The sequence below is a fragment of the Perna viridis genome, chromosome 1, assembly GCF_037379345.1.
Source record: "Perna viridis isolate PV_CMFRI_1.1 ecotype Kerala chromosome 1, ASM3737934v1, whole genome shotgun sequence".
Taxonomy (NCBI): Eukaryota; Metazoa; Mollusca; class Bivalvia; order Mytilida; family Mytilidae; genus Perna; species Perna viridis.
Genome location: NC_142445.1, coordinates 42832204 through 42846972, shown reverse-complemented (window position 1 = coordinate 42846972; position 14769 = coordinate 42832204). Strand labels below are relative to the sequence as shown.

General features: G+C 32.7%; 1 protein-coding gene across 6 annotated transcripts in view; it reads left to right on the top strand.

Moving 5' to 3' along the window:
- The first annotated feature begins 395 nt into the window (after window positions 1–395).
- Window positions 396–14769, top strand: part of LOC148628857 (coiled-coil and C2 domain-containing protein 1-like) — a 28106-nt gene continuing 13732 nt past the window's right edge. For 4 of the 6 annotated variants that reach the window (XM_088595791.1, XM_088595775.1, XM_088595814.1 and 1 more), the window contains exons 1-19: window positions 396–564; window positions 3079–3208; window positions 3783–3880; window positions 4140–4340; window positions 4890–4992; window positions 5278–5415; window positions 6228–6343; window positions 7467–7548; window positions 7865–7966; window positions 8495–8643; window positions 9165–9237; window positions 9404–9589; window positions 9940–9960; window positions 11273–11415; window positions 12017–12073; window positions 12345–12473; window positions 12888–12946; window positions 13218–13334; window positions 13687–13760. In XM_088595791.1, the coding sequence (XP_088451917.1) occupies window positions 496–564; window positions 3079–3208; window positions 3783–3880; window positions 4140–4340; window positions 4890–4992; window positions 5278–5415; window positions 6228–6343; window positions 7467–7548; window positions 7865–7966; window positions 8495–8643; window positions 9165–9237; window positions 9404–9589; window positions 9940–9960; window positions 11273–11415; window positions 12017–12073; window positions 12345–12473; window positions 12888–12946; window positions 13218–13334; window positions 13687–13760 (2047 nt within the window). In that variant the 5' untranslated portion in view covers window positions 396–495. The remainder of the gene's footprint in view (window positions 565–3078; window positions 3209–3782; window positions 3881–4139; window positions 4341–4889; window positions 4993–5277; window positions 5416–6227; window positions 6344–7466; window positions 7549–7864; window positions 7967–8494; window positions 8644–9164; window positions 9238–9403; window positions 9590–9939; window positions 9961–11272; window positions 11416–12016; window positions 12074–12344; window positions 12474–12887; window positions 12947–13217; window positions 13335–13686; window positions 13761–14769) is intronic. The other 2 variants (XM_088595801.1, XM_088595782.1) reach the window with 1 other exon arrangement.

Sequence of the window (14769 nt, the reverse complement as noted above, 5' to 3'; positions counted from 1 at the left end):
ATCAAAATCTCTAGGAAAAAATGCTTCAAATTTTTTACTCATCCTTCCCCACCACCTATTGCTTAACAAGGCTGAGTTTTAAATAAAAATATTGATTTTGTTTGCTGCTGATATAATAATGGAAACTGCAATTTTACAAAAAAAAATCCTTATCTGATATCAAATCCCAGGCCCCCTCATGATAATTATTAATGGATTCCATGGATCTTTTTAATGTTATGAGTTTTGAAAGAAATAGCAGAAATGAATTTCTACTGTTCTATCACAGGAACTTGGAATTTTATCATTGAATCAGAAGGAGCATCTGCGGAAAAAATTCAGACCGACTTTGTTTTGGTTTTCGTGATACAAACTTGAATAAACACTTAGATTTTACTTATGAATAAACGCTTAGATGACACCAAGTTTATTCGCTAGAAAAGAGGAAGCTGTCGTGTGAAAATGACTCTAATTTTATTATATTCAAATACTTCTCGCTGTTAGTGACGAAAGAAAATGTATGGTAGAAAAAAGGAGCAGGCACCAGAGCCTGCAAAACGGAAAGGGGCGGCGCTTGCAAATCAGGTAACAGCGTCGACTTCTATCCTCTACGAAGCAACTTCACAAATTTAATTTGTAAACAAAACATTTGTTCACGATCATACGGTTTAATCTGTTGTAAATACTAAAATCGTTAATGTTCACTATTAAATACTAACAGACCAGTTACTTTCACATGAGAAAATGACGACCATTTTAATGGTATATTTTTTAAAGTATGGTAGTATTTGCATCTGACATAAGATATTTCAGAATCATCTGTTATTGACAGCACTGTTTTAAGACATGAAATAAAACTTAAATGTACATGTACATTGCATATGAATAAAGCACATATTTTTTCCACTACCCTGCAAGCATTTTTTTCAAAGAATCCAAATAGCATGCCTGAGATTCAATTAAAAAATAGAAATTCATACTTACTTCGTTTACCAGAGAAATCCCGAATCTGGATAACCAAATTTAGATTGTCCAATATAAAATTTCCTATAGAAACTGGACGATGGCACAATATACCTAGACATGAACAAATATGTAGCTTATGCAACGAAGGTTTATTAGGAGATGAGTTTCATTATTTATTTGTATGTAAAAAATCTGTTGTTGTAAATCTTAGGAAGCTATATGTACCAAAGTATTTTTCATCAATACACAAGTTTAAGGGTATGTTTTCAAATTGTCATACAACTTTGTTATCTAAAATTTCCATGTTTATCAAAAAACTGTCAGCTATATTGTAATTTAATGCATATATTTTATGTAATTTTTGTATATCTGTCTACCTTGCCATGTTCATTAATTGTATTAGTATTTGCCTCATGTTACACATAACTTGTGTCTGAGTGAAATAAAGAATCCTGAATCTTGACAGGGATTTGTGTAACTTTGTCACTTAGATAAACACTGATAAATTCTGAAAGCTGGGAGACAGAGATGGAAGTAGAAGATTTTGGAAAATATAGGGAGGCTCCTACTGTAAGCGGGAGAGTTACAAAATATAACACCTATATGCATAGAGGGATTTGTAGTCAGAATGATGTGTCCAAGTGGGCTGTTACTTCTGTGAGCTAGCACAAGAAAACTCAGGCTTAGTGTGTCTGACTAGTTTAAAGCAGGGTCTGTTAAATTTACGAAAGGTTTGCCATTTGAAATTAAACCACTATCAATCAATTATTTGTTCAGACTGAGAACAGTGCTGTTCTTGAGCATACTGAATATTGAATCATTAATTTGACTTTTAAGAGATTTAGATAGGAAATAAAGAATATAAAGATACTAAAGAAATAATGCTTTACAGAAACACATCAAAGTAGCAAGATCTGCAAGCTAATGTTATCCAGGGTACATATACAGTTTTTGGCAAATATGAACACAATATGCACTTAATACGGCTCCAGTTTGGATTGCCATTAAATACATGATACAGAATGAATGAGGTCTAAGAACTAAACAAAATTGGTATGGGAGATTTAAGATCTGAAATTTATTTACTATTTTTATTTAAGCGCCCACAAACATGTACCAAAAAAGTACATGGAAGAATATTATTACTGAGTATTGAGAGTTTATTTTCATTTGAATGATTAGTTCAGAATCTGTATACACAAAGCCAATCCAGTACCATTGCAAACACACATGTATACAAAAATCACACAAATACATGTATTTAAAGAAAATGTATTCATCAGTTGGAAGTAACATTAACATTATTGCAAGTAATTGATGTTTGACAACAAAGAAATAAAATGGAGTACCAGTAGGCATTGCCTATATGTGAGCACAGCAATTTTTTTTCAGTAAAGGCAATTCATTGTAGGCACATGCATGAGCAGTACTAATATTGACTTTTCATATTTATTTGAATTAAAATTAAAATATATGAATTATTATTAAAATATATAAATATGTGTTATGAACCGCAAATGCATATGTTTATTACCTTTAATTTTGGCATTTTAATATTGTTTGTCTTTGTAAGTTTGGGACGAAAGTAAAAGGGACAACATTGTAAACATTGTACCTAATTCCCATCCTCTTTTGCTATTTAAGTTAAATTTTCAGACATTCAAGAAATTGTGTTTGTTCTTCAAATATTTATTGGGTAGTTTTATTGTTATTTTACATTCTTTCCGTGACATATAACTCCTGAACAATGTTCTCATCATTCTGCATCCCATTAACTTGCAGGTGCATGTTGCCATGGAGATGTGCTCAATATTCAAATGCTGCCAACGATTATAAAGCCTATGTGCAAATACAAGAATATGTTACACAGTCTTCCCTCAGTAAATATCTGGCAATATTGCAATTAAACGGGAAGAAACTTATTTTGTGGATTTCTGACTTTGTACTAAAGCAACTCCGGATAAAATAAAAACTCTAAAAGCTGCTTCAGTCTAGCATCTTGAATATTTAGGACCCAAAGCCCATCATTTTCTGATAGAATTTAATTAAGACTGGTTGCATGCTTTTCTTTTGAAATGAACAAACATATTTATTATTTATACATGTAATATAATACTCTATTTTGTATTTTAGATGGGTTTAGGTGACATTGAGAACATGATGTATGGTGATATTGATAATGATGAAGATTTAGAGGCAGAACTCATGGCACTTCAGGGGCAGGATGGAGGAGGGAGACCTAAAACAAAACAAAAAGCTAAACGTAAGAAACTCTAATTACCAATAATTTGAATCTACTATTTATACACATTGTATTAAAATTTTAATTGTATCTAATTTTATCACAATGTTCCATGCCACTTGGATTGAATTCTGAGGTGATACATCTTGAATTAGGGGGCCAAAACAGGCATTTTTCTGGTTTCAAGGAAATAATTTATTAGAAGTGTAAGACATTATTTGAAATTGTTAAACTAGTTTCCATACCACAAAAGGACAGTTGCAATTCAATTAAAGGATTGTGGTCCTAAAGCCTTAAGGTTAAGGAATTAAGAAGAGCCAAAATGTGGTTAGAAAGAAGTGTTTTCTTCAAGATTGTATAAATTGCTTATTTCTTACATCTAACTGCAAAATTTTTAATTGATTCTGGTCAGAATCTTGTCCAGTAAGAACTGTATTAAATTTAAGTTTTATTGTGTCCATACTTATAACAACTGTTCATGGTTTGACTTCTGCATCATATATATGCAGCTGCACCCTGCAAAATGTTCTATTTATATAATTTTGAGATTCTTCATTTTGTGTATATAAAATGTCAAGTTCTTTTCAATTTACAGCACTTACTATGGCTGACCTTGACAAGTATTCCAAAATGGCTGATATGGATGACATTGATGATGAAGAAGTGTCTGACACAGAAGACCCAGAGTTACTTGTGAGGTTCCTTTCTTTGTTTTGATGTTTGTCATTATTTCGTTTTATACAAAATTTAGTTTTAATATGAAATTTAGAATATGCTTTTCTTGTTTTATTATATGCAACATGTATTATAAGGTACAGTGTGGATTATTTGAACCTGAGGATAGTTCAGTCAACATTTGAAATATTTTTCCTGTCTAACAAAATCAGTTTTAGTCAGTCTCATCGGTAGAAATACTATACTTATAGAAACCTTTACTTGATTTCTTCTTAAGGCTGAACTTGAAGGCTTATCTGGTGATGAAGAAGATACTTCTTCAAGTAGTAAACCTCAACCTATGCCTCAGGCCACTGGTAGCTCAGAGGATCAAGTAATCATCTTGGTTGAGAGGCTGTCTATGTATGAAGCTGGGATAGAAAATGCTAAGAAAGTTGGAGATACCTCAAAGCAAAGAAGATATGACAGAGGCCTTCAGGTAAAATAACAGATTGATGAATTTTTCAAACAACTTACAGTAAGGCATCTGTGAATTAATTTGTGTATTAGGTATTCTGTATTGCAGCAAGTTATATAGTTCACTTCAGGGAATAAATTTGGTGTCCCCTTGATTGAATATCCATTACCCAGTGAAATGTCTGGGGTTCATTTAGTTAACTGGACAATTATCAATGAAAGTTGAATGTTCTGTCATTTCATAGATATTTTATTAAAGTTTGAAAGTTTAAAAATCTCTTAGTCAGGTTTCTAGTAAATTACCTAAGGAGGTTTCCTACTTTTTTTTTTTATTTTGCATTTGACTTTGCATACCACTAACCCTATATTGCATCCCTAAACCTATATGGGATACCCAATTTTGCATCCATAATCCCTATGTAGAACATGCCTCAATTCTCTAAGGATTTCTATAAGTGGATTATTACTTAATTTGAAAAAAAATGCTTTGTACATAGATTCGTTTTTGGTTTGCTTGTATATTACTTTAGTAATGTGTCGATGGATAACAATACCTGTAGCTTATTTTCAGACCATTCAAGGATTATTGAAGAAAGCACAGCAAGGAAAGATGATTGATCAAAGTGAAATTCCGCCATTAATTGCTGTCAATGGTGGGTCTTCACAAAATTCAGGTTTGTTCTTTTTATTGCCTAGTTTTTCTTTAAAAAATAAAAAGATACTATTTGTATAAATTTTGAAAATTAATTAAAAATGAACTTCTACTTATGATCAGCTTATGTTTGCAAACACTTTAATTTTTATGATGGTTTAAATAGGATGTTACTGAATTGTACAATATTCTGAAATTTGACAAACATTTGGTTTTAGTAAAGACCACTTCTAGCAGAATTTAGAAGTCAACAAGTTTTAGGTAACTCCTGGAAAACAGATGAACTAAACTAAATATTTCTTTATAGAACCAATCAAGGCAGATTCAACAACAACAGTAATGCCAACCTTTGAACCTACAACAGCACCTAGACAGCCAAGTCCCTCCCCACCAAAACAACAGGCACTAGAGGCTGGTAATAAACCAGTTCCACAGTCATCACATGGTAGGTTCACAGGGCCATAGGTTTTGATATGGTAATAAACCAGTTCCACAGTCATCACATGGTAGGTTCACATGGCCATATGTTTTGATATGGTAATAAACCAGTTCCACAGTCATCACATGGTAGGTTCACAGGGCCATAGGCTTTGATATGGTAATAAACCAGTTCCACAGTCATCACATGGTAGGTTCACAGCGCCTTAGGTTTTGATATGGTAATAAACCAGTTCCACAGTCATCACATGGTAGTTCACAGTACCATATGTTTTGATATGGTAATAAATCAGTTCCACAGTCATCACATGATAGGTTCACAGGGCCTTAGGTTTTGATATGGTAATAAACCAGTTCCACAGTCATCACATGGTAGGTTCGCAGGGCCTTAGGTTAGTTCCAGTCATCACATGGTAGGTTCACAGGGCCTTAGGTTAGTTCCAGTCATCACATGGTAGGTTTCATAGGGCCATAGGTTGATATCTATGCAGGTTACAAATTAATCAGGGCCAGTGGATTTGACATCAATGTCTTAAGTCGTGTATCAGGACCACAGGTTTTGACATCAATGTCATATGGTGTATGTACTCAGACAAGGAATAAAAGAGTTCTTTTTGTTAAAATTGGAATTGAAGCTAGACAGCAAATGGTATACTTTGGTTTGAATTATCAAGACTAACATGAATAAAGCATTGAGATCTCCATGATGGACATTTTATTTATGATCAATTTGAAAACAAAACGTTTCAACTAGTTTTTTTGTTTATGTCTGCTTTCAAGTTAAGATAGTAATATCTAGTTGCTACTGTACTTTTATAGACACAGAGACTGAGAAATTACTAGAAACCAGAAGAGATCAATATAAAGCAGCTGCCTTACAAGCCAAACATTCAGGAGATATCAATACTGCAAAGAAATATGTGCAAACATCTAAGGTAAGAATAATACCATGTACTAAAATTCACAGGTTATGTGAATCTCAAACAGGTCAAAATGTGCATGTACATATTTGGTTGTAAGTTCACTGGAACTCTGCTAACAGTTATTCAAAAAAATGTGTTTTCATATCATTGAAAGATTGAACACTGCCTATTAAATAGTGTAAAAGTCTTGCTATAAATAGGGCTTGTAAGTCTCATTCTCAACTTATTTTTCATCCAAAATTTCTTTTGTTGAATGCAAAAAAAACCATAGACATACTGTAAACGTGCTAATTGTTGTGGTGTACTAATTTCCATATTTTTGGGGTGAAGAGAAAACAAAGAAAAGTTTAATTTTTAACACTGTTTAATGCTTATCATATTTTTGAAACCACAAAAATTGATACCTACGAATATTGACAGGATCCAGGAAAATCAGTAATCACAAAAATTGATATATTTACAGTATTCAGTTTGCTAATTCCAGGTATATCAATATGACCAAATAGTCATTAAAATTTTCTGAACTTATCATGGTGTAGAAATAGTCTAGTATCATAGTTTTATCATCATTATTATTCAAAGAAGATTTTATTGTATAAACAGCCTTTTTCTATGCATTTCAATGGGAGTTAGGGACCCATTTTGGTGAAGTTTGGTGAGACTTACAAGCCCTTTCAAAGCTTTACCTTGTTTATACCATTTTTTTCCACTTTGTCACCAAATATATTCTTTTAAGGCCAAGAAATAAAAAAATGTCTGTTTAAGGTTACCCACTTACCCTATACTTTGTGCCTAAGCTTTTACTATCATTTTTTACTTGAGCACTATTAAAGAAATCCTCTCATAAGGGTATATGTAAAATAATTAAATAGAAAATAAAATGATTATACCTACATACCCTATTTTATTACCCAATGGAACCTTAAACTGACATATGTTTTTCATGTCTTTATTGAGCATGTAGAAATGTGTATTTATTTGCATGTGGGTAACTTACACATAAATGACACATAAGCTTTCCTGGTCCCTCTTCAAAAAAGAATATTTGAGGTCATATAATTAGCTATTTAATAAAGGAAAATGTACATATACACCAGTATATAATACATATAATTTATTTTTTTCCTACTTTCAGCAATTTGACAATGTGTTGAAGGCTTTGTTAGCAGGGCAGCCCATAGATTTATCTAAGATGCCACCCCCACCACCTGAGGCAGGTACGTGCAAAATGAAGATGAATATCTTTAATTTATTTTAATTTATTTAAGGCTGATTTTTTCAAACTTATTAAATGTAAGTGATGAAAAGTTAAGAGTAATTTCAGTTTTTGGTCAAAATTAGATTATCTAACATGTATATGATAGCAAGTTTCCTGTTGAAGTGTAATTAATATTGCTTGAAATTCTATTTAGTTGTATTGTTACTGTCAACTAAAACTATTGCAGTTATTCAACTTGCAGCATGTATGGGTTCCTTGTTTTTGCATTGTCTGTTTAGATTTATTTAACCAGCAGACTATTTTATTTTTTAAAGGGAGGAAGCAGGCAGCTCCTGTACAAACAACATCAAGGACAGAACAGTCAGTAAATCAGGGAGCAGGGGAGGAAGACAGTATTCCTGAGCCTAGTGCGGAGGGTAAGATATCACAATTATTTTATAATGAAAACAGCGTCAGGGCTTCTGAAACTTGATTGGCTTATAATCTTTATAATCATTCTTTATTTCAAGGGAACTATAAGCATTTTCAGAAGGTAGTCTGGCATATATTCCAGCTGATATCCTCCTTAAAAACATAGTATTGGTAACTCAATAAACTGTGATACTCATGAGCCTAGTGCTGAGAGCAAGATACAGATAATTTTTATTTTTGCATACAATGCATAACTATGGCATAGTATATTTTCTTTCTTATAAATTATCATTAGAAAAATACTCCTTTTTTATACACTTTCATTTTAGTCTGAAATAGATTTTTTAATTCATCAACATGTTATGGGAGTCACATATGTTCTGAGATAAGAGGAAAGTGAGGGTGAAAATCAAGTTGAATGATTAGATGGGTAAATATTCCTTAATTAACCTTCTGCTTCCCTCTTCTATTTTTTTAAAGGCCTGAGACTCCTTTGTATGGACTCATGAATAGAAATAAAATTATATTTTTAGAAGCAAAGAAAGCCTTTAAAGCCCCTGATCCACCAAAGACTGTATTAGAAGCATTAGAACAAAGACTAGAGAAATATAAATCAGCTGAGTCAGAGGCTAAGGCTGCTGGAGAAGGGTCAAAAGCTAGGAGACATGGCAGAATTGTAAAGGTTTGTATGCCTGAGCTCAAGGCTTCAAGGGATGGGTTGAAATCTAGGAGACATGGCAGAATTGTAAAGGTATGTATGTCTGAGCTCAAGGCTTCAATTGAGGGGTTAAAATCTAGGAGACATGGCAGAATTAAAAATGTATGTATGTCTGAGCTCAAGGCTTCGATGGAGGGGTTAAAATCTAGGAGACATGGCAGAATTGTAAAGGTATGTATGTCTGAGCTCAAGGCTTCAATGGAGGGGTTAAAATCTAGGAGACATGGCAGAATTGTAAAGGTATGTATGTCTGAGCTCAAGGCTTCAATGGAGGGGTTAAAATCTAGGAGACATGGCAGAATTAAAAATGTATTTATGTCTGAGCTCAAGGCTTCGATGGAGGGGTTAAAATCTAGGAGACATGGCAGAATTACAAGGTTTGTATGTTTTGTGTGAATTATTAAGTATAAATAAGTTAATAAGTTTATATTTACTTAATATTTTTTAAGAAGATACTAATGATAATGTGTTTTTTATTATTTCAGCAATATGCAGATGCTATAAAGGCTTACAAGGCTGGAAAACCGTGCAATCTAGAGGAATTACCATGTCCACCAGGTAAATTCTTTGGAAATCACTAAACTTGTTCTTAAAAAAACTAAATTTTTAGTGTTTCAACTTTTTAGAATTTTTCTGATTACAGAAATTTTGCTACTGACAATGCAAAACTAAAAGCACTAACTGAACCTATGCAATAATATATTTGTCACATTTCTTTTTTCAGGTTATGCCCCATTTCCTACTGAAACATCACCAGCCAAACCAGTTCCGTCTGGTCCTGCTCCAGTGGCTGCTCCTAAACCACAGGTACAGAGCAAGCCTACCCCATCACCAACTAAGCAGGTACCAGTTCCTCAGCAGACGACACCACATAAGTCTCCTAGCAATGTATCACAGAAAGCCAAACCTTGTAGGTATTGTGTGTCACTTGAAGTAAACTATTGTCAATATCTATGTGTTAGTATATACTGTTTAAAAAAACATGGAACATTTTCAAAATTTCTTGTCATCCTGCTTTCTGTCCATTAATCCCTATTGAGTGACAACAAAAGACAAATTTTGACATGAAAAATTTGTTTTATATAGTTTGGTAAAGTGAAAATGACAAGAGATACCTTACATGCCATAGGTTTCAGTTCTTTATGTCAAACAATGTTTGTTTTGCATTATTCAGTGCATACCCCCAATTAATAAATCTTCATAACTTTGAAATGTACAGAAGAAAAAAAAATCAGTTCATGTTAAATTTTTTATTAACAGTGCCAGATGAGGAAGATGAAGGTATCTCACTTTGGTTCTCTTGTTCTTTGAATCTGCTTTTCTGCATGGAGTTTAAAAAAAAACTTGTTTTATTTCATGTCAACTAGAAAATCTAGATTTCAGTTGTGTGTACATCTGTTCATGTGTCACACTTGGGTTACATACCTATAGAAAATTTCTTTCAATGAAAAGAAGTGCCATCTATCTTAAAATACATGGCACACATGTACATCTTGTTATAAACTTGTAAAATATTTAGAATTTGATGGCTGAGGACAAATAGTGCTGAGCAGGCCACTAGTGTCAAGGGTTACAATTTATTTTATTTCAAATAAATTATTTCTTGTTTTTAATATTTTTTTTTGTACTTAATGCAAGATTTTGACAAGTAAACACCCTAAATATTAAAATCAAATACAAGATTTAAATTTTAGAGAAAAGTGTATAAGTTTTTGCAATTTTTTAATCAACTGGATGACTGGTTTGATACCAACAATTGCAGCTGTTTATAAGGTAGCATGCCCTTGACAATAGTATTGTAAATGTATTAATTTCCACCAATTCTTTCAAGTGAACATATCCAATGATATAAATGTAAATACTGTGAAAGTACTATTGTTTGTTGGATACCAATTTTCATGGTTTTCGTGGGTAGGCAAAACCACGAAATGTTGTTCCCATTGAAAAGGAGATTTCCATTGATGTGTATACCAAGAACCACAAAACCATGAATTCAAGAATCCATGAACTTGTGTTTCTTTCCTTATCCATGAAAATTGGTATCCAAAAATCAAAAAACTTTCACACTAAGTGTTTCATAGTGTTAAAATCATTTTTGCAGGTACTTTTTTCATTTTTATTTGACCATAAAAAAGTGTAAATTTGTATACTGCGGAAATTAATTCATTTACATTACAACTTTACTAAATGCAAAAAATATTGCACTTTTATTCCAATTTGCCTTGCATAGCTTTACCATAACTGCAATTACCTTACACTATTTATGAACTGTTTCGGAAAAAAAAAATGTTGATGGATACGATTTTATATTTATTTATTTATTAAATAATGATTTGGAAAATATTGTTTGAGTAGAAATGTATTAAGCTTTCCCAGAAAAACGTCTCACACATTCTCCCCACCGAATGAGACTTCGCCCATAGCAACATGGTGTTGCACTGTATATGCACTGTCATAGTCATAGCTAAAATTCATATTACATAATATAGACAACAGAACAATACTGAATTGAAGAGGAGAAAAACAGTGAAAATAGAAAAAGTATGTTTAAATTATTTGAATCCAATCGTAGAAATGTATTGTTTATCTTTAGCTTTCAAGAGAAGTCCATCAACACGGGCAGAACAGACTGCACACTTTTTGACAGACAGAATGAATGAGTACAGATCAGCAGCTCTTAAAGCCAAGAAAAATAATGAGCTAGAGCTAGCTAAAAAGTATATTAGAATTGCTAAGGTATTTCACATTCATAATAAACCCTATACTAACCACTTTCTTTGAAAGATATTTTAGGTCTGCATTCAATCCATCTTAAGTTTAGCATATCAGTTTTCCATACTTTTTTATGGTCATACTTACAGAATTGCATTTTATATTTGTCACATTACTTAACCATGACAAGTTGCAGATCAAGTTTTAATTTTTTTGTTCTGTTAATTTTTTGCTGAGTTACAGCCCTTGGATTTTGAAATTAATACAAAAACTCAGTTTTACACAACTACTTTCCGTAAAAAATTATGCATGATGTTTGCATTTTGTTTTCATTAACAGATTTTTCTGTAGGTACATGTAGGGGACTTTTATTTCCATGCAATACTCTCAGAATGTTTGTTTTATTTCAGTTTGATATCAATGCTCTTTTCTTTGGTGAAGGTCACTGTTGTAATAATTATATGTACATCTCTCGGTTTTTTGTCCCCTGCTGTGGCACGATTTAGGGAATTGTTAATAGTCCCAGTATGTACGTCTGTAATCTTGTGACCACAACTCCTCTAAAATAATGACAATATTATACCTTAGAAAGTGTAATTACATTAATGTTTGATGTGTTTTGTAGGGTTTTGAGCCAATGATATTAGCAGCGGAATCTGGACTTCCTGTAGATATGTCTCAGGTAGGAGACAGATATCTTATTAGAAAGATGTTAAATGTCTTGCTGTTTTAGTGTTCTCTCTTCACAAAACAAGAAAAAATCTCTCGCTTCTAACTTCTAATGTTCATTGTTCTTCAAAGAATGTGAATCTTTCGGTTAAATTTCATTTATAACTGTTTGAAACATAATTGCTAAAATATTGAATGCTTGCCCCAAGTGATTTTTTTTTCTTATTTCATCAGACATTACAATAATATAAAGTTGGAGAATAAAAATATTTTAACTTATTTAGATACCACCGTCACTTGCAGAGGACCATGAGACATCTACAGTTACAGTTAGTCGAGAAGATTGTGAACTAAGTGGTGACAGAACTGAAGTATTTCAGAAACTAGAACAGGATCTTATACAACAAATTAGGGTATGTCACGTGGTAGTTTATTGTCATATGGTACACATTAACATTCTATTATAAAGTTATCAACCTGTACGACTGTCAGAGTTTAATATCACAGACATGATTTTCTTCCACTGTAAAGCAGAAATCTGCTTTTGCATACACAGAATTTACCATTACAGTTCTTTTTTTTTACCATATATTTATTTCTGATTGTGACATTACTGCTTTTTTGGTTGGTGCTGTAAAACCATATTTGATATCACTTAGAGTATTGTATGTTTTGGTCAACTAGTATTCCCCACTTACTATTTAAATTGTCTGTTTGTCTGTCTGTTTATTTGTTTGTTTATTTGACCCATTCATTTACTTTGAATGGTCATATCGACTGACTTAACATTAATTCTGCATTATTGATATACTTTTTCTCCATTTCAGACTTGTGCAACTAATCAACAGAACTTTACGAAACTTGGTGATGTAGTATCATCAGCTAAGTAAGTGTTATATATATCGTTATTATATCTTTATTTTATCCTTTGACCAAGGCTTCTTATATGTGTTTATATGCTTGTCAGAACAACTAAAGAAGAAAAGATGCCAGATGAAACAATTAAACGAATATAAATTACTTGGTAATCATTGCAATACCAGGTGAAACAATTAAAGGAATATAAATTACTTGTAAAGTGTTGCAATGCCTATTGTTAAGACTGATTTTTTTATATGACAGTTAAATGTGGAATGTCATTTTGTTGTTGTTAACAGGTTTGAGAAGATGGAAAAAGGTTGTCGAAAAGATTTAGAATCATTAAAGAATGCCTTCAGACACAATGATCCTATACCCAAGTTTCATTATGAAAACAGAACCTTCTCTTTAGTAAAGTAAGTTTCTTTACCAGGGATAGATCCGGATATCATGTATAGGTTTCTGGATAGCATTTTCTCATTTGTCAAAATTTGCTCAAATTACCAAAAATGAAATGAACTCCCTGGATCTGCCACCACTTTACTGTGTATGGAAATTAACAATTTTACTTGTCAACTCATGACTGAATATTCTGTAATTATTACAAAAATGCCAAATTTATTGATCAGTGACCACTGACAATTTATAAAATAAAATGTGAAAGTCATATCCTATAAATTAGATTCAACAAGTCAAAGAGAACCAAATAATGCTTAAGCTTAATGATTTTTTTATTCTAAAGATATATTATGTTTTAATTAATATCAGGTGCAATACAGATCTAGGTGAAAATGATTTAGAAATGACCATCGTCAGAGGTCTGCAATATAATCTACCTTCAGGTAAATATTGTTTCTTGTTACATGTATCTATCTTGTTGTCTGGTCAAAACTACAGATTAAATGCCAGTCTTAGTAGAGTTGCATTTTACTATAGAAGACTAATTTAATTTCAAAAGGAACACCCTTTCTGATTGGATAAAAAATTTTTCTATCTCGTAGATTGATTGATTGATTGTTGGGGTTTAACGCCGAAGCAGCAATATCTCAGCTATATTCAGGCAATCATCTCATAGACCAAATTTTGTGACATGACTATGGCATAATTAACCTTTTTTTATGATCTACTCATTTAATTTAGATACTAAAACTGAAATGTAAGGAATGAATGTTATTTAAATAATATGGTGCACACCTAAAATAATCTGCTTTGCAGTAAATGATTTATTGTGGTCTAAACAAAATATTTTTATGTAATCTTTTTACAAGTCTCATAAAGTATAGAGCTGTCAATTTATCAATCTGCATGTAATATTATCACTCAAAAATGCTTTTACAGATTTCATCAACCTGTGCAGGTCCGGGTCTCAAAAGAATAGGCCTGCAGCAGCGCTAAGCTTGTTGTAAATGGCGACTAAATAGTGCTCAGAACCCTAGCCGGGGGGCTAGGCGCTCTGCCCACAGAGCAACTGGGTTGTGTGCCCCAGGTGGTGGAATGGGGTACCCCTGGCGTGTTACATGCCGGGGTTGTCAGGCTATAATATGGAAAACCTGACCGCAAACCATAGTGGTGCACCGTGCTGGGAAAGATGTTACGTTCCTTGCACGTTAAAGAAACCTACTGTGGTATTCTCCCGGAGTAGGAACCATAGGGCTCCGCCACAGGAGGCTAAATTGCCCGACCCTACCCACCTCTCCCTATTTCCAGTGGCAATCAAAATTTGTTGACTCCATTATCCTTGTGTCCCATCCCATTTTTCATTTCATCATCATTTCATGTTCATTTTATCATCCACTTCATGTTCATTGTCTGAATATAGCTGAAACATTGCTGCTCAGGCATTAAACCCCA